This window comes from Poecilia reticulata, chromosome 5 (assembly GCF_904066995.2).
Source record: "Poecilia reticulata chromosome 5, P_reticulata-male-v2, whole genome shotgun sequence".
In the NCBI taxonomy this organism is placed as follows: Eukaryota; Metazoa; Chordata; class Actinopteri; order Cyprinodontiformes; family Poeciliidae; genus Poecilia; species Poecilia reticulata.
In genome coordinates this window covers 11,907,205-11,927,437 of record NC_088834.1, presented here as the reverse complement: position 1 = coordinate 11,927,437, position 20,233 = coordinate 11,907,205, and the positions used below count along the sequence as shown (strand labels likewise).

Genomic DNA, 20,233 nt, shown 5'->3' with positions numbered 1-20,233 from the left:
CTTAGTTTTATTTTTTTTAATAAAAATGTATCAATATTAAATCTAACTTTATACTTATGAGGGCAATGGACTGAAACGCCTTTAAAAAGAGATAAGGAACCAGACTGTCATCCTTTCTAGTTGTTGAGAGTATCCTATCCACAGAGTTAGAGAAAGATATAGCTTAATAAATCCAGGTGAGCAAAATCCTGTGTAATGGCTGCTGTGAAAAGTGTTAGAAGAAATAAAAAATCAAGACCCTTCCCTGGTAATTCTTTCATATTAGTAACCACATTAGGTGAAAACATTTTCATATTGAAGCTAGTTTGGTAGTCTCCATAATTTTTTTTTTCAGCTCATTACCTATATTTATAGATAGTAATGTGAATATGTAAATCAGGGCTTGATTTATACTTTGATCCCAGTAGTAGCTGATGACGTTATGATCATTTTTATGTGACAAACTCAATGCAAACTGACCCCAGGTCAGAATTTGAACCTAGGACCTTCTTGCTGCAAGGCAGTGTCTCTGTGCATCTCCATCTTATAAGATACTTATAACAGTGGTGGGAAGTAACGAAGTACAAGTACTTTGTTACTGTACTTAAGTAGAGTTTTCGTGTATCTGTACTTTACTTAAGTAGATTTAATAATGGGGACTTTCTACTTTTACTCCACTACATTTTACAGTAAGTATCTGTACTTTCTACTTCACTACATTTCTACAAAACTGTCGCGTTACTCGTTACATCCAAGTCGCGTTGCTCTTTTTTTCTTTTTTTCGGATTTTAAGGTGGCGCCTTAAAATCCGAGCAATATCGTAACTTACGTGTCTGTTGTCACCCATCGCCTCCACCTTTACTCGCACGCGAAGCTCCAGACATGCGCAGTGGTTTCCTCTGAGCGAGTCTAATCATCAGTAATATAATAGCGCTGCATAAATCATAAGATATGGCGACATGTAAAATCAGCAGCGCTTCGCTTTCACAGATGGTGGGGACTTCGTCCAACTTTTAGCATCACTTGGAAGGAAAGCTTAAAGAAAGGTAAGATCTGTGGACGTGATGCTAGCAAAGCTAGCTGTACTAACGTAGACACACATGTTGCATCTGCGATGAAAAAAAGTTGTCACTCATGCGCTGAATTATTGTGTGGAGGTTTTGACTGAGGTGTCGCACATATGGACAACGCTGGTACATTCAGGAACGATCCGATTCTTCTGGACAGATCTTTACTGATTGCATTTATTTAAGCTCTACGTATTTAATAACTAGTTTTTTATGGGAATGTGATCTTTCAGATCAATTGAGAAGCAATTTTGATAAGTAAAAGTAATTTTTTTGTGTCACGTAGCGCGGGGTGCTGGTCTTGACTTGGTCTTGGGTCGGTGACCTTGACTACAACTCTGCTACTGGCTCCTTGGTTGCCTGTCCTCTCCCACCCACCTTCTTTCCATCCCCTTTCTGTTGGATTTCTTTAAAAAATAAAAGCTACTAGTAGCAAAAAAAAAAGTGAAGTTCATTTGTTAGGACAGAGACAAGATGTTTCCGTCCCTGAAATTATATGCATAGAATCACATATCTAAGTCTAAACCATGTTACAGAGAGTAAACATAATAAAAATATGCTTTATCTGTGGCATTGTTCATTAAATGGCACATTCTAATGTATTAAGAGCAACTGGCAGCTCAGAGTTCCCATGCACCACATACCGGTGAACACCGTTACTGCACCCATCGTCTTTAACCCCTGTTAACAAGTAAATTATTATTATTATTAGTATATTGTTATTATATTATCCCATAGACATTTAAATGCTCCTTTTTCATTTTTTTTTCACACACCAGTGGGCATCACAGAGGTTTGTTTGACTGATAGACCGGCCCAGGTCATGTTGTGGTTCCACTGACATTTGCTCTATGCCTGTTAGGAGATGGAACCCAAAAAACAAATAAAAATGGGTGGGCGGTAAGTGGAGGGGCCAATGGTTCCCTGGCCCCTCCTGTTAAGCTGCACAAATCACTGCCAGTTCAGACTTGCGGGAATAATGCATCTAGTGCCCACAGATTAAGGTTTTTTTTCACAGCGCATGCTCACTGCGTGCTATTTTTACCCTTAGCAACAGTTGCCATGCTGCTTACAATGACGTCATCAGCATGACTTCAAATGATGTCTGTGTCATGAGGCCCTTCTGAGGATGACTTTATGATGTCATAGAGTCCATGACATCACCAACTGATCATTAATTCTCTGATCAGTTACCACAAATCGGTTAACAAGTCAGTCAACTCGAGATTCATTTGGACGTTTTAGCTCAGCACAATAAAGATGAACGACGAAAGCCCAGAGAGAGAAATGGATGTGAAACCTAAGGTTTCTTTTTTGGACGAAAGTGAAAAGACATTGTCCAGCAAAGTTCATCCTGGTCAAAGAAGCCCAGATTACAAAAAGAGAAACTTTCTCAGTGAACTTCTGTGGGAAGTGATAGAAAAGGCTGCAGATGGACCAACTCTGCATCTTGTCCGACAAGTCTTTGAGGAACAACATAGCAAAATTTGAAATTGCTTTTGAGAAAAACTGGAGATATAAATGTGAACGTACTCTCGGAGATTTCAGAAGAACTTGGTGAAAGGATTTTCCAGAGTCTTGCGAGAGATGCATTCCACTTTGCCAGTGGACTGCATTTAATCGCACTAGTGGAACACCCAGAAGGACACCAAGTCATCGTGGAAAAATTCAAAAGCATCTGGAGAATCCTGTTCCTAAAGAGAAAATGTTCACGTCTACCAAAAGAAAGATCCGAAAGACTTTTTTCCAACTGAAGACTTGTACGCAGATGAAACTGCCTGAGTGAAGATTATACTCAGGCAACCATGGACCCTGAACAATTTTTGAGGGACGCAAACAGGATGGGATTCAGACGTGGAACAGAAGATGAAAGGAGAATTATGGTTCAAAATATTCTATGGAGATTGATTTATAAGTCCAGTTACAGATCTACCTATGGGCATTACAAAAGGAAGCACACCGAACCGGTCCAGAGAAAGCTTGCTCCAAAAATATGGAAAGAAGTCAAGGACATAGATTTGTCTTTTATGACAAAATGGAAAAAAAAGCCTGCCGAGACATCCTGCAACTTCTGTGGGGCAATGAAGACGCAGTTAGAGAACTGCTCTTCAAAATGATTAAAAGCAACAACCCAATAGTGATTCACAAGGTTGTGGAATGCTTAAAAGAACCCTTGCACGACCGAGAAAAATCAATCTCAAAGACACCTTTCTCCAAAAGGCATGGACCTCATCAAAAAGGCTGCGGGTTGTGGAGACAATCCAGATGAAGAAGAGAGTCAAGAGCCCACCAAGAATGGATCAAATGTTGTGTTTAGTCCACACTTAGCTGGGCCTCTAAATTTGGTCAACTCAGAGGTGGGTACTGACTTGGAGGAGTCAGGGCCGAACTCAGAGTCAGGGCCCGCCTCAGAGTCAGATCCCGTCACCGAGTCAGGACAGACGTCTGAGACGGGACCCGTCTCAGAGTCAGGACCCATCCCCGAGTCAGGACCCGTCCCCATCTCCGAGTTAGGATCTGTCTCAGAGTCTGGACCCGCCTCAGCGTCTGGACCCGCCTCAGCGTCAGGACCTGCCTCAGAGTCAGGACCCGCCCCAGAGTCAGGACCCGCCCCACAGTCTGGACCCGCCCCAGAGTCTGGACCCGCCTCAGCGTCTGGACCCGCCTCAGAGTCTGGACCCGCCTCAGAGTCGTGGCCTGTCACCCAGTCAGGACAGAACTCTGAGACGGGACCGACCTCTGAGACAGGACCTGCCTCTGAGATGGGACCTGCCTCTGAGATGGGACCCGTCTCCGAGTCAGGACCCGTCCCTGGACCCGTCTCCGAGTCAGGATCCGCCTCAGAGTCAGGACCCGCCTCAGCGTCAGGACAGACCTCTGAGACGGGACAGACCTCTGAGACGGGACCTGCCTCTGAGACGGGACCGACCTCTGAGACGGGACCGACCTCTGAGACGGGACCTACCTCTGAGACGGGACCTGCCTCTGAGACGGGACCTGCCTCTGAGACGGGACCTGCCTCAGAGTCGGGACCCGTCCCCAAGTCAGGACCCGCCTCAGAGACGGGACCTGCCTCAGAGTCGGGACCTGCTACAGAGTTATGACCTGTCTCTGAGTCAGGACCTGTCTCCGACTCACGACAGACCTCTGAGTCCTCATGCCTAATCTCACCAACCTAGTGACACCTTGTCAGAAGTATCAAAACTGTTCCTCAGAAGAACTTCGCATCTTACCAGAGCGGATGATTATGGCCTTAAAGATTGCTTACAAGTTTTCAACCTGAGAATACCGGAAACCATTAGTCATCTGTTGTTACAGTGAGAGAAAGACGGGTAGATTAACCCGAAGAATCAGAATTGGAGGCCGAGGGAACGATGGCCCACTGGGAGGCTAGAAGGGGTTCGAAGAAGAAGGAGAGAAGGTGGGGGGCTGACGTATCGTTAGAGAGGAGGGGGAAGCAAAGGATTGAACGGAGAGACATTGCGGGGGGGCTAGTGTACGATGAGAGGTGCACTAGCCCCCCTTCAATGTACAGGTAGATGTGAGGGGTCGTAGAGGGTGGGGCCAGTCTAGAGGTGGTCAAAGAGGGTGGTGCCAGTCTAGCGTACCGTTGAGTGCTGGGGGGGGGCGGATGGACGGCGAATTGCAAGAAGGGGGAGGAGGTTTGGCTGCAGAAGGAGGGGGCGAAGGAGAGACATTGGGGGGCTAGTGTACCATGAGAGGTGCACTAGCCCCCCTTCAATGTACAGGTAGATGTGAGGGGTCGTAGAGGGTGGTGCCAGTCTATCATACCATTGAGTGCTGGGGGGGGCGGCCGGACGGCGAATTGCAAGAAGGGGGCGGAGGTCTGGCTGTAGAAGGGGGGGGTGAAGGAGAGACATTGGGGGGGCTAGTGTACCATGAGAGGTGCACTAGCCCCCCTTCAATGTAGAGGTAGATGTGAGGGGTCAAAGAGGGTGGGGCCGGTCAAGCGTACCGTTGAGTGCTGGGTGGGGGGGGCGGCCGGACAGCAAATTGCAAGAAGGGGGAGGAGGTCTGGCTGTAGAAGGAGGGGGCGAAGGAGAGAATTAATCCCCCCGATCCACCTATAAATCCTATTTTATTTATATAATTAGGGCTATTGTAAACAAATATTTTAGTAATCGCGTAATCTATCGATTATTCTTACGATTAATCGAGTAATCTTATAAAAAGAAATTGACAAAATAAAGTTTGGTTAATCTGGCATAACAGCAGTGTTACTATCGGATATCAATATCAGTCCAATTTTTCATTTTTGAGCTTCCCCAGCAGTTACTTTTTGTTGTTTAGAAACTAACCTGTAATAATAACAACTCGTTTTCTAAGTTAATATGAGAAAAGTCATACAAAATCTAAATTAATTTCAATTTAATAAAAAGAGGCAGGCTCACAAATACGCTTATTAAAAATATCTATGATTCAGCTTTTAATTTATGTAGTCAGTCAGTAGATGAACTATCACGTTGCCCCATACATGTCAAGCTTGAGTTTGAGAATATGGGAAATGTCACCTGAAATGGTGGTGGGCCATAATTTAACAGTTTGTTCATGTTAATTATTGGGGAAAAAACTGTTAAATTATGGAAAAATTCTGCTGAAATTCCATAAAAAACAAGAAAGTGTACTGGCAGAAATTACCAGGATATTTCCCTATTTTTTCATGGAAAACTTTGAAATAAAATACTGTTAAATTACGGGAAACTTCTGATGGAAATTCTGTAAAAAACACTGAAAATATCATGGCAGAGAATTAACAGGACATTTTCTGTATTTTTTTTTTCAGAATTTCCATCAAAATATTTTCCTTATTTTAACAGTTTTTTTTATGTCAAATTTACCAATATTTTGTTAACCCAAAACTGAAATTCTCTTTTTACTCTGTTTTTTGTGATGCATTCACAAACTTTTTAAAAACCTTGGACATTTCCAAATACCATTGAAGTCTGTATTCTATACCATATGTTAATTATAGTGTAAAATATATTACAGTTAATGTATTTAATATATTATTAACATAATTTTGAAACAAAATTAAATTCTAAGTCCACAGGAAATGTAGTTGTAGAACACAAAACACTTAGTTTGAAAGTATCTCATGCAAAGTGATGTAAAAATGAAACCATTCTACAATCAATTTGCAGACTTTATTTTGCAATTTAAGACCATAAATTGACATGTCATCTAGTCTTTATAACTAACATTTACTATTATATATTAAGAGCTAAACATATTCTTGAGCTTGCTAATGTTTATCTTCTGTACATCACAACTAATTTATTGCATTTTACTATACAATTTTCAATGTATAAATTAGATGTAAGCAATCTCGACTCTAGTCTTTGAAGTCAAATAAACAGTTTGTTAAGTTATTACTATAAGATGGAACATAAAAATTGCTTTTGAACATGAAAATCATAGTTGTAAACAGGATCAACATACTTCAAAATAAATGCCGAAAGTCTACCATATTTTTATGAAATACAGGTATAAATATTTTGTTAAAAATCAAATGCTACATAAACCCAGCCGGTAACACTTTACTGAAGGCGGGTGAATAAGACTGACATGACACCGTCATAAACATCTGTCATGGACATGATAAGTCTTCATAATATTATGACTGTTGTCATAAAGCGTCATTCAGTAAATCTTGACACTTTTAATACAAAGTTGACATTATTGAAAATGTCTTTGTTTTGACAACTTGACATTAATCTAGACAAAATGATTAATGATTGATTAATAGTATTCAGCAGGTTGTTTTCCAATGTATTAAATTAATACGATCGGTACACTTAATGATATTAGCAATTAGGTAATCCATTCAGCAAGCACTTTTACTTTTAATACTTAAGTATTTTTAAAAGCCAGTACTTTTTTACTTTTACTTAAGTACAAATGCTAATGTGGTAGTTTTACTTTTACTTGAGTACATTTTTGTCTGTGTATTTGTACTTTTACTTAAGTACATTTTTTGAGTACTTTCTCCACCACTGCTTATATAAAAAGAAAGAAAAAGAAAGGAACAAGAGAAAGAAGACAATAAATAGAGCTCACATGTGGAAAAATAAAATACAACTTATTTACAGGTCAGTCTGAAGTAAGAACATTGTTTATATCAAAATAGAGGGTCAAAATCATCTTTTTCCTTTGTTGTTTTTTAAAGCAAAAGAAAATGAACTCTAAATTAATTTGAAAACTTATTCTTCTAGCTGCTGATCCAGTCTGTCAATAAACAACACTTTAACATAAACAGTGATCAATCTTCCAGTCTTACGAAGCAGTGTGCTAAACAGTCAAAATATTACTTTCGCTTTGTGAGGAAAATGTGGAGGTTATGGGAATGAATCGCGTTGGTCGGTTCCCCTGACCTTCCCTCCCTCTCAGTCCTGCAATGTCCACTGCATTATTGTTTCTGGCCTCCACTGCTCCTCTCTCTCAGCAGCACAACCAGCTGCAACAATACAACAGCCGCTCCTCCGCATCAAGACGTGTTTACCCACAATCTGTAACAAGTAAATGAATGGGCAGATATTTATTTCTTCATGCTGATTTTAATCTGTCTGTGACCTGAAAACAATCAACCCATTCCTGAACCAATATCCCAGCGACGTTTAGGTCGTCTGTACAGATAAGAGTGAACATTAATCTCCCACAGGATCAGCAGCTGTGGAGTTGGCACAGCTGACAGTTTGGTTAAGGTCAGGACACTCCTTCTATTGTGAGACTTGAAAGTGAGCAGTGTCAGCAGAGGGAGGTGTTGTATCATTTTCATGAACAGTGAAGCATTTATATATACTGTAAATACGTAAAAAAAAAAAGTTTTTTCATTATTATTTTTTCTTTATGAAGAATTTTCAATAGATGATGTCAGTTAGTAGAACTCTAGTTTATTTACTCTCTATATCATTAACTTTTGAAAAATCTTCAAAGAATTATTTTTCTCTCAGTTTTCCACAAGAAATAGGTAGAAATAGCTAAGCTGTAGAGTTTCTGTAAAAGATGTTATGATTTTAGACTCTCCAAGCCTTTAGTACTAGAGAAAGTGTTGACGTGACAAAGTTGAGACTACTTAAGAACAAACTATAAATGACATATTTCTCAATTCCGTTCACTTAATTAGTGGTGAAGCAACATGTACCTGACGAACTGCATCATACGTGACATGTCAAACATTTTTTTCTTGGCTGCAGCATGGCAGTTAAACACAATGTTCTACGTGCCGTCGTTTGGCTTGGCTTCCTACAAATTTTCACGTCATCTTGCCATGTAATTTCTGGTCACGGATTAACATGATGCATCTCAGTGGGAAAACCAACAACAGCTATAGCAGATTTACTTTTTTTGTCTTTGGGAATCCTAAAGAACAGAAACTTTTTTCAGATCAATGGTGCAGATGACTGATCAGATTTGGAATATTTTAAGGAATTAACGTCAGTAATCTTGTTAGATCACTGAAATCAGGAAGCACCCACGACAGTGTCCTCAGGAAACAGTGTCACGCTGTTGGAAAGTGAATGGAAATGCATTTGACTCCAGGTTTACCTGAGGGCATGACTTGCACTTGTCTAGGAATTTCAAAACATTGCCACATACATTGAACTGAATAATTTTGCTGTAGCATTAACAATTAGTCACTGATGTCAGACTGTAAATGTAAACTATGATTCTGATGTCATAAACATGGAAGACCTTTTTGGGGCAAAAAAAAAAAAAGAGAACATGCGAATATTCCTGTATCTATGAAAGCAACGATTAAAACATAAAACACATTTTTTTTCTTCAAAATGTTGCATGTGGTAAACAATTAAACATTTTTATTTTGTACAGGAAAGTCCTACCGGATGCAACCCAATTTTCTGTGGAATAATGGTGCTGCATTTTCTTGTTATTCTTGATTTACCGGAACAATATTGTTTCCTTGTACAGATCATGTGAAAAAAATGAAAAGTGAAAAGGCTCTTTTATGAGAGCCAAATTCTGGAGTCTCTGCTCAATAACAGACCAGAAGAGGTTTCCCTACCCCAAGAATCCAACGATAACTGTCATAGTTAGAGCCACTGTCTCTGTCACTGAGCTGTAGTTTTGATCTTGTAAAGGCAACGTTTCCTTAAATGCATATGAGTCACTCAATCCGGGCCTTATTTTCTTCCAATCCACTTTTAAGTATGGTGGTTATGTAAAATCAAATTTTTGAAAGTAATGTATCAAACATTTGACACGTATAAAGCAGTACTTTAAATCAGGTCTTGAGTTTAACACCTTAACATAAATTCGTGGGGAGTTTTCTATACAAGTATCAGATTTGATGAATTAACATCTTCAAATATATTTTCATCAGCACACTGCCAGATGTTTCACTTCAATATTAAATATTGAAGCCTGAATAAGGAAACAAACATTATGTATTTTTAGCCTGGCAGAAGTAAAAGATCTCTTATACTCAAAAACAAATAATAAAAGAAACAAACAAAAAACCACTGCCATTTCTTAAGGATCTTAAACAAAAACAAAGCTTCCTTGTACAAATCACACAAAGCTTTCTCTGGACGTAGGTTAGTCTGGTCAACATAAATATGCTTTCTGGATATTATTTAGTGGATCTGTGCAGGAATCTTGGCAGAGCTCAGTCAGCAGAGACCGGATCCAACAAAGTGAGGATATGCTGACTCAACATGAAATAAATAACACAGTTAATTACCGTCACCGTCAGCCGTCCACGGAGATTCTCCAGCTCTGAGCCAGAAACCCCCCACTGTACTGTGCCAATACAAAGACTTATTTTTAGAACCAAACTTCTCCTTCCTCCTGTTTCTCACGTCCTACAGGATCTTCTTCCAACAGTTCAGCTGAGTTTCCCCTGCTAACAGTTCACTTACTCATCCCGGACAGATAGATATGTTCCTATTAAAACCTGAGAAACATCAACACTGGTTGAGGAGGCCAGGGATGATTTATTTTCACAAAAGGTTAAAAGAGTATTTCTCTTTTTATTTTCTTTTTAAATTATACAAATACCGGTTTGCATTTTTAATGGAAATGTTTTTGTATTCTCGCTGAGGGAAAAGTCCAAGAAACATACTGTAATTTAACTTGTTCCTCCCTCACTAAAAGGAAAACAATTAGGATTTTATGAAAAGTAACATGTGACTTCGCTTAATCAGGATCAAGTTTTCTTCTTTTCGTCTTATTATACAAATATATCCTATCCAGACATTCATTTACAGGGTCAAGTGGCACATTCTAATGCAGTGAGTGAATTTCTTTGGATTTGACGTGGTAATCATGATGTTCAGTACCGATTACCGGTATTAGACTGGAAAAGTAGATAGGATTCTCAACTGATGCGCAAAATTGGTTGAAATCCAATTTTCAACCAATTTTGTTTGATAAATTGGTTGAAAGGGGCTGGTTTTTACCAGCCCCTTTGTCCTAAGCTATTTGCTTGCAACAGAGGGTCTCGGCTCTCGGCTGTTGAGAAACAATTGCTTCCTAGAGGCGTGGAATATGTTTAGGTTTTACATTTTATCCGATTGCTAACGTTTTCTTGTGGCATATATAATGTGAAAGTATGCTAAGAAGCTTGCCGGAAATTGCCTGTGCTGTAAACATCCATCTTCCACTGCAAAGGTATAAGTGCTAATCTGAACGAAGCAGCTGTTAATGTTAATTCAATATTTTAAGCTTGACCAACACGGACTGAACAGCTTCATTTTAGTTTCTCCGCTGTCTTTGCTAAAACTACAAGCAGACTACAATTCTGGAAATTGACATCACAGTTCACAACTTCTCCTTCTGTTCACTGTCTGACCCTGTAGAAATCTGCCGGAGACAATTCAAGTCAAAGGGAGAAAGCCCAGACTGTGCTGTGAGTGAGAATGTTTTTTCGAGTGAAATTGCACAGGAAGGCAATGGCCAGGCTATCGTGGAAAAACTTTGTATCATTTTGTGATTACAAATTACATGCGAGTGTTCCTCAAGTCTAAGTTCTCATGTAAATTTTATTAAACATCTATAGGTCTCATTTTGAGTTTATTACATTTTATTTTATGATATACACATTTCACAGTTATTGTTTTTTTTTACATTTTTATTTGAAAACTGGTGTAGCAGTTTATCGGATCGGTAAAAGTTCAATTAGGACTTTTTTGAGGGTTCCTATGAATGTTTTTCGTCCTTGGGGAAAAAAAAACAAAACTATTTTGTTTTGCTGATGAGTTCTTGATCAAAAAGTCAATAAAACATGTTCCCAAACTATACAGCTAAACTAGCCAAAAACTAACTCACAGTTTTGATTTGAATAAATACGTTGAAGTGCTATTTTCTGTTTCTCCAAACCCACAGAAATCTAACAATTCTTTTTTTGAACCATTCAAACAACTTTTCTTGAACCTTTTTTAAATGTTTTTCAGGTTTTCTGGCAACACAGTTGTACAGTTCTCAGGTTTTATGTTAAGCTGCTTCAAGAGAAAATACTCCTTTAAAGCCACTGACTTCAGCAGCAACATACCAAAACATGGAAAAGCTTCTGGGAGCTTTTTGCAACATAAATATAAAAAAATAAGACTAACACATTATCAACAAATTTCTGAACGGTTGCCCTGGTTATGAATGAAAGAAAGACAACTTTTTCTATTCAGTAATATTTAATGCTGGAGAAAGTAAAGTAAAAGTTATTGGGAAACTTTTGCCCATGACACATGTTGAATAAGTAGGATGAGCTTGAAAGCTGTGAGCAAGAGGAAACGTGGTGCAAATTAATAAAGGATTGAATTTCTTTCAAACTTTTAATTATACTATCCACATACAATCACACTCACATTCATACACAGACATACAGGTTGGTGGGCAACCCTGGGATATGTGTTTTGTTGAGGGGAGCATCAACATGTAACAGGAAGGAGGAAGCTTGAATAAAACCTTCAGATTGCAACACAATTACCGTATCCACTAGTCAACAGTCGCCCACAGGACACAAAAACAAGCTTAACTAGCTTCAAATATTCTCGCCAAACATAACAGAATTTGAACAAGTTCATCAGAATCCAAACGGTTTATGATCTTCATGACCCAGTGCTACGGTGCGTTCACACCAAGCCTGTCAAAAACGCGTCAGACGCTTCAGGTTTGACGCGTGTGCACTTTGAATGCAGACGCTTGACATTTTGCTCTACCCCAACCGCGATTCGCGCTTCTGTTTTACATTCAAGTCTATGTGGAGGCGCAATCAAGCGCGCATCAGACATGTCAAAATAGCTTGAGAGATTCTTTTCAGTTGCCGGCCTATTTGTCGGACTCGCTTGACGCGATTAAACGTGAAAAATGCTTCAAATCGCGCCGAGCTAGTCACTCGAAACGCGTCGTGAAGGGCCTTCGTCGCGCCTCCATTTAGACTTTGAATGTAAACTGGAGGCGCAAAACGAGTTTGGTGTGAACTAGGCCTAAATCAGTGGTTCTCTAACCTGATTCTCAAGTGCCCCAGGTTTTTCTTTACTTTCAAACAACTGACTGAATGAGTGATTAAGAGGCTTCTGGAGCATTTGGTGGCTGCTGAGGCAGTCATGCAATTATTTGAATCAGGTATGCTTGAACAGAGACACATCTAAAACATGCAGGGCAGGAGTGCATGAGGACCAGGTTTGGGAATACAGACCAATACAATACAAGAGAAAAAAAGAAACATTGATTGATTAGAGATATATACATATTTTTAAGAGCTTCGGTACTGTACACTGAGGGAATTGTCTAATGTAGTTCAGATTTAACTTGACATAAATAGGAATTGAGCCTCCTGGCTAACTTCCCTGACATAAAGCACCTGACATGAGTTAGAAAAACAACATGCAATGACAACCTGACCAGAGGCTGAGGAAGCTTTGTGCAAATGAAAGTTTATGAAAGTGACCCGGTGTCTCGCTGGGTTAAAGTTTAATGTTCGGAGTTTGAATGTTACTCTGACCTCCGCTTTGCACGCTATCTCTCCTGTAACCTATTCTACCCAAACTCTCTAAGCTGTGAAAAGTACAAAATGGCATGAAAAGGCTTTATGCTCCAACCAGAAGAAAGCATTAAATCTAAAAAACACAACCTTCATAAAGTATACCAACTTCCCTTCCTGCACATGAAATTAGAGCCCACAGACTCCGGTCTTCCGGCCCAGCATAGTTCAGATGTTGCAATGGCAGCAGCGGGTGTGTGTGTGTGTGTGTGTGTGTTTAGAAGTATTTGGTAATAGGCACAGAAGACAGCTGATGTAATGACTGTAAAACTAGATTTGAAAGTGTCTGAGCAATACCTCCAAGGAAGATATTTGGAAATAGTTTGAACAACAGTGACCTGAGCCAAATATTCTGATGCACACTTTCTTGCCTTGTACATACGTTAAATGCAAAAGAAAAAAAACATGTTTCAAATATGACTGGAAAAGACTCGAGATTGTGGCAGATGTTCATCTTCCAGCTTTATTATACTAAAGTGATGGTTATAGATAGTTGAAAACAGCTTTGATGCATTGTTGATTGTCCTTAAGCAAGAAACAGACTCCAAGTAAAAAAAGTTAGAAAATATTTTATTTACAGGTAATTTCTCACTTTATCTCCCCAGTAGGTAAGAATCCAGTCTTTTTGCCTGCACAAAAAAAAGGACTTTAATAGATACAAAATAATTTCACATTGAAAAATTAGAACTCAACCAAGTTGCTGAATCTAAAGGCTCAAAAGCAAGTTTAGTTTAAGAATTTCATACAAATGGAAACAAAATGAGCGATTACATATATCATACATTGAATATGTACAATATGCTTAAGAACAACATTGGATCTTTTTTTTTTAAAAAGCTAAACATTCAATTGTTAAGGCATATTTTAAAGCCAACATCATTCCTGCTGTGTGCCCTCTGTTAGCTCACACTTACTTTCTCACAGTTTCTAAGCGGTGTGCAGGACCAGAATAAGTTATAAGCACTAATCTGATTTCTGTTTTTGGATGCAGCTGATTAAAATGAGATAGCACCTTCACCCTGATGCCAAAACAGAAAACGACTGTGCGCAATTTTACGTGTGTGAGCGTTCATGCGTGTTCGCAGAGATACTGATGTATGTACGTGCACTGCTGATCTCTGTGGATGGCTGTGAAGAAACAAGGCGCACAACAACAAGTGCTGTATGCGACGAGGCGTGAAAAATGCTTCCCTTTAAGGCACGTGAAGTTTGACAGTGATGAAGCACGAAGAATTTTTGCGTCAAGTTTGCCAACTGACGGTTCCCTCTCTTTCTGTTAGTCATCGGCACTTTGCTGCAAAAGGTGGTAGTTTCGTACTGAAGTTGGCAGACAGCCCGTAATGAAATGTTCGGGCTCTGTGGTAGACAAATGACTGTGCGCCACAAATTAATCACATTGAGACTGCCTAGAAACAGATAAAACAATTTTATTTCTTTTCTTGATTTTTCTGTTCCTGTTCTTCTCCACCTTCTGGTAAATGATTAATTTCAATTCATGATTTAACAGTCTCGGTTTTTCTTCACATTGCGGCGCTCGTCCCCTTTTCCTTTTGAGCTCTAGTACAAGTCCTTCATGATCTCTTGCAGCAAAGGGTGTAGGAGCATGTCCACCTCGGTTTGCTTCAGCAGCTCGATGAGGTGCACGTGGTCAGTGACTATCTGACGCAGGTCCGTCATCTTCTGGAGCAGCTTGGCAAACAGCTGCAGGGAGTCTGGATGGCTGAGCTTCAGTTGCAGCTCCAGCGAATGGAGCACCGTCTCCTGAAGCTGCTCGATGGGCTTCACGTTCAGCAGGCCGGGCCGGTCTGGACGGGACGGGGCGCAGAGACACAGGGGATCAATTAGAGACAGACCTCACACTGATATCATTACACAATGCACGTCAAAAGCAGAGCAACCATTATCCTCTGCAGTCAATTAATAAATGGAGTTCACCTCCATGTAATTTAATCCCTATGTTATGTGAAAGTCTCAGAAGTTTCTTGGAGAACATCAGTTCATAAAAAACCTCACAAAGGCCAAGGGACACACCAGACAGGTTAGAAATAATGTTGTAGGGAAGGTTAAAGCAGGGTTAGTATATGAGGTGATACAATTTTAAGCATCCCATGGTGTAATGCTCTGCAGAGTCAGGATATTTAGCTGCCAATTTATGATTTAATGCACTCTGCTGTGTTTCCTTAGGTAGAGAAATTTTTATCCAGTTTGAACTTGGTTGCATTGTTGATAAGTCGGATCAATTGGATTGTATGTATGATTGGATTGAATTGTCTTTTTTTTTTTGTAAAGTGAATTAAGGTGGCGTGTTGTGAGTTGGCACAATATATACTGCTCCAAAAAATAAAGGGAACACTTCAGTGTTCACTTAAATGTTAAAGTGTTGCCTTTATTTTTTTGAGCAGTGTAGATAAACTGAATTGAAGACACAAAACATATAGTCCTAAATGTACTGAAATCAGTTCTTATTAGTGAGATGGTTTTCTGCTTTGTACAAAAAGCTGCTTATTAAGCCATAATCAGTCATTTAAGTTAATAATTTAGCTCATTGTTGGATTTTAATCTTAATAATGTTCAAAGTCAGGTTTTTATCAATCATCAGGTCCAGTCCTGCTAATAATCAGCAGGACTGGACAAACTCATAAGGCTCTGTTCAGATATGAGGGATTGCCTAATTACACATGAGTAAAACGCTTCGACTTCCTGATGTTTGCTTCTAAGAAACTCGACTCATAAGTGTGAGGACTGAAGACCAAAAGTTTCACGCCTTTTCCCACCAATACTTTTCCTTTTACTCTAAATCTTCACGGCTAGTACAGAAACGTGCACAAGTGGGAGATGCGTGATTGTTGCTCACTCCTGTGGTCGTCACTGAAACCTCACCTCTCTTGTCGTTTCTCCCTCATCACAAGTGCAACCTTTGCAGTTATTGATCCCTGACTCTTGTGATGCAGCGTTTTATTGTTCTCATGTGAAACTGATTATTTTACCTTTAACCATTTAGTAAATAGATAAATGGTTTAAGGCTGTCCAAAGATAACATGTTTATCACTAAAGGACGATAAGTTGTGGACAGGAGATACCTGAGATCTCTGTGTGGACATAATGTCTTTTTTAATAAAAAGAAACATTTTCACTGGCAGTAAATGGAAGATACATATTACATTTAATAAATGAATTGGGGTATTACATACAATTTTGAAGCATATTGTTTTAACAGGAAGTGGTTTGCTTCACTTTGGTGTAAAAGAGATTTTACACCAAAGTGAAGGGCAGGAGTGCATGAGGACCAGGTGTGATGATTTATAGTTTTGTTCTGGGCGCAGCAAGTTTAGAAATTGCCCCCTGCTTCCGGGATTTGCATCAGACTCAACCCCCCCGCCCCCCTAAAAAAAATCATTAGAAATCCTATTAGATAATAACATTCCCTGACAAATAGTGATCACTCACCCCCACTGAGGATAATAACAGCCAAAAACAGCGCCATGTCACTGTCGTCCAGCTCCAGCGTGTTGAACTTGACTCCGAACTCAAATTTTGGCTCCATCATCTGACAGAAAGGTTTCCTGAGACTCTTGAGGAACTCCCGCGTCATGAAGATCTGTCCGTAGGAGATCAGGGTGCCATCCTTGTTCATCAGAGGCGACATCATGATGATCAAAACTTCAATCACTCCGTATTTCAGCAACGTCACCTGGACAAAAATATTTACTGGTTGAAATGAAGCTCTGAAGATGGGTGAGATATTTGAAAACATGTAGAGGACGCAACAAAATCATATTTTTATTTCTATTTTAAGGGAAGCCATAGACTAATAGAGTATTCTTTTTATTAGTTTTTCTACATCTTAACCATGTTTCTCACAAATAAACTCTCAACATCAGCAACCTTCAGAATTTTTAACAGTGTTGCTGAAACTGGCAGCAGTTTAATCGACCGAGGTGTAATTTGGAAAGCTTTAATTCAACAAAGTGTTCATTCAATACGAATCCACTTATAGTAAAGAGATCCACTTATCCGCCCTTTGACCATGAGTTATGCTTTGACCATACAGGGATTAGTAGTAATTATTGCTTTTTATCTGCGTTGTGTGTGATCACATTTGTATAATTTCTCTGGGTCTCCTCCCAGTGGGATGCGCCCATTACATGACTGAACTTTTCACAATATTGACAAGGGACTCATGCACACTTGTAAACACTTGTATCTGCAACCTCGTTCTTTCTAGCCAGCACTTGTGACCAGACTCAGCCTCTCTCTTCACCATGAAAGGCTGGTAAAGAACTCGGGTCACTGCAGCCACCACACCAATTCCCCTCTTCCTCTCCGTTTTTTCCTCATTCTTGAATGAGAACCTTAGACACCTGAACTCCTCAACTTGCGCAGGATGTCTTCTCTGACATCTTGAAAAGGCACTCTACCCTTTTCTGACTCAGGACCATACACTAGAGGTGATGATTTTCATCCCAGCAAACTCCCATGCACCCTCAAGGACCCCGAAGAGGGTGTGCATTGTCTCAATTTTTTATATGTATTTATTCCTTCATTTACTGTTTGGTTTTTGGTTCTGGATCTCTCATCACCCCACCCTCAGCAAATATGTAAAAGGTCTTTGTTACAATAACCCTGTGCTACAGCTTGCAAGATGCTCTCCTTCTCTGTACTTTGTTTTTTTTTTTGACTCTCAAAAGTGGCTTTTAAAGGGGTAGTATGTATTTTCCATGCACATAGTGCACAATAAAGTGTTATCAAGTGTTCAGTTGTTATAAAAATTTGAATTGAGATTCTGTCTCTTTAAGTAGCTCCTGCTCTTTCCAACACTCCATTATGACATTTATAACAGTTCTGCTCATTGTGGAAGTTATGTTTCTGATGAAGGAATAACATTCTAACATGACCCAAAACTCAAAAAAAGTCAATTTTAGTCCATCTTACTTGATCATTGAGATCCAGATCGATGAATCCTGGAATGCTCTTTGCAAATTCTGTCACTTCTCTTACTGCTTCTGCAGAGCGTGACTGACAGCTTTTGAAGAAACGCAGCTCCGCCCCGTCAGGTGTCAGTCCGTTGGTCCCCGTTCCCAGAGCTCCATAATCTGACCCTGAGTGGGCTCCTGGGATTCCTGAAACCGTAAGGATATGGAATAAAAATCTGAAAAAGCTGTAGAACACAATTCTATGACTGAGAAATTAACCAGAACTAGCAGACTTTGTCTCAGATGTATAACAGTGCATGAAGAAGTACACCCAAGATTATTAATACTAATGGCAAATTTCAAGATTTAAAATAAACTTTGGTTCCTAACAAAATCTTTCGTTTGATAATGACTATCAAGATTTTGAACTGGCCCAGTTTAAATCCAGATTCGAGCCTGATAGATAATCAATGGAGATTTGGGTGATGGCAAGGAAACCCGTCAAAATAAGAGACTTGAAGGTCAACACCAGAGATAAGTCATTGTAACACCAGTAGAAATATACACAAAAATGGTAAATAAATAAATATTTGTCCATTAGTAATTTAAATAAATTATTTCATTTTTAGAAGCATTCTTGTGTGATTTCCTATCTGAAACAAACATCATGTGTGACTAAAAACAACTTAAAATCTTTATTTACCTGGTCTATGAATAATGCATAATTGTAATTATGCCTACTAACTTTAGTTTCTTTATTGTTGTGTTTGTAAAGCTGACTATCTTTCGATCTCTTGTCTTTTTTCTAACCAATGTGAAAATGAGCTTATGGTTTCCATGCCTATTCTTAGCTGCGAGTCAATGAAGCATCTATTTAGGCTTTTGGTAGTTAAATATAAACATGAAAAAGACTTGAAACAGCCTGTTCAAATTTATCTTTAAACTCAAAATATTTAAGAAATATGTGACTTGTTGAATGCAAAGAGTTAAGGTTTATAAGAAAAGCTCTTATGATTCACTAAAATTGCTTGCAGACAAACTCAATCCAGGTTTTTAAAGAAATATTTTCTAAACTACAAAACTAATATATGTCATCTAAAAATCTAGATTGTGCCTTTACTAACCTCCAACTGTAACGGTGGACATCTGCTGGTGGTCCCGGGATGGAATCTGCCTACAGTTGATAAACTGCTCCCCTTCTATTAGAGACTTCATGTCATGAATGATGAAAGGCTGCACACACACGCACACACACACACACACACACAGAAGATTTTTGTAATTGCCAAAGCATTCCACCTGTTTTAATTCACTAAAAGCAGTTCAATGTTTTACTTTCAGTTAGCAGAGGTTATGTAAAACCTAACACTGTTCAGCCTGCAGACATAAAGCAGGTAAATCAGGGGATACAACAGTTGGTGATAAATGAGAGTACTCAATCACAGTAATAATGCTGGTCAGAACTGGACCAGAATGTCTCCAACAGGACTTCCTCCTTCTTCACTGGATAAAACTCTCATTTAAACTGGAGATTTGCTGTCAGCACTTCTGTATTGAGTGGCCATTGTGTTTTGCACTGAGGTCAAAGTTTTAATGTTCCAGATGCAACAATAACACTTCAACTGTATTCTCTGCCGACTTGTGCTTTCCCTTTCCCTTTGTCATTTTTTGTTTTTCATAACTTTACATGTGGAAGTAAATATAATTATTGCAATCTGCAATCCTGAACAAAATGAAAAAGCAAAAATATTATATTTGTCATTTAAACAGAACCAAAACATATAAGGAAATTTAGCTTTTTTCTTGTCTCGTATTTTAGTAGTCCTGTAGTCCTGCGTTGATGTTTTTTAATATTAATATATTTTTTGGTGGATTCAATCATTGTTCTAATGAAAGCGATTCAACAAAACACACAACTGTCTGGTAGAAGGTAACCATCCTTAGCCGTCAGCATGACCTTATCACAGATATGTTGAGCCACCCTCTTTTACTGTCTACTTTTGTGGTTTTCTACAAAAAGACAAAAAACAAACACAAAACAAATCCCTCTTTGATCAAACAACAACTAATATCTCGACCTTGGATGCTAAAAAAATGTAAATATTCCACAAAAGCTAAAATCATTTACTAATAATTTGTTTTAGGAGGTACGCAATGAATTCGTAAATGAGCAAGGAGTGCTTCAAACAAAATGCTGAGCCAGTGTCATTTGGCGGCTTTGGCTGAGGCGAACAGTCATAACAAGCTGAACAAAA

The 20,233-nt window shown here is 39.1% G+C and overlaps 1 protein-coding gene across 3 annotated transcripts in view; it reads right to left on the bottom strand.

The window, feature by feature from the left end:
• Positions 1–13,618: 13,618 nt before the first annotated feature.
• The window catches only part of pparg (peroxisome proliferator-activated receptor gamma), a 43,891-nt gene continuing 37,276 nt past the window's right edge, over positions 13,619–20,233 (bottom strand). For all 3 annotated transcript variants that reach the window (XM_008408553.3, XM_008408552.3, XM_008408555.2), the window contains exons 6-9: positions 19,103–19,211; positions 17,998–18,185; positions 16,513–16,756; positions 13,619–14,870 (exon numbers count right to left, since the gene is read on the bottom strand). In XM_008408553.3, the coding sequence (XP_008406775.2) occupies positions 14,623–14,870; positions 16,513–16,756; positions 17,998–18,185; positions 19,103–19,211 (789 nt within the window). In that variant the 3' untranslated portion in view covers positions 13,619–14,622. The remainder of the gene's footprint in view (positions 14,871–16,512; positions 16,757–17,997; positions 18,186–19,102; positions 19,212–20,233) is intronic.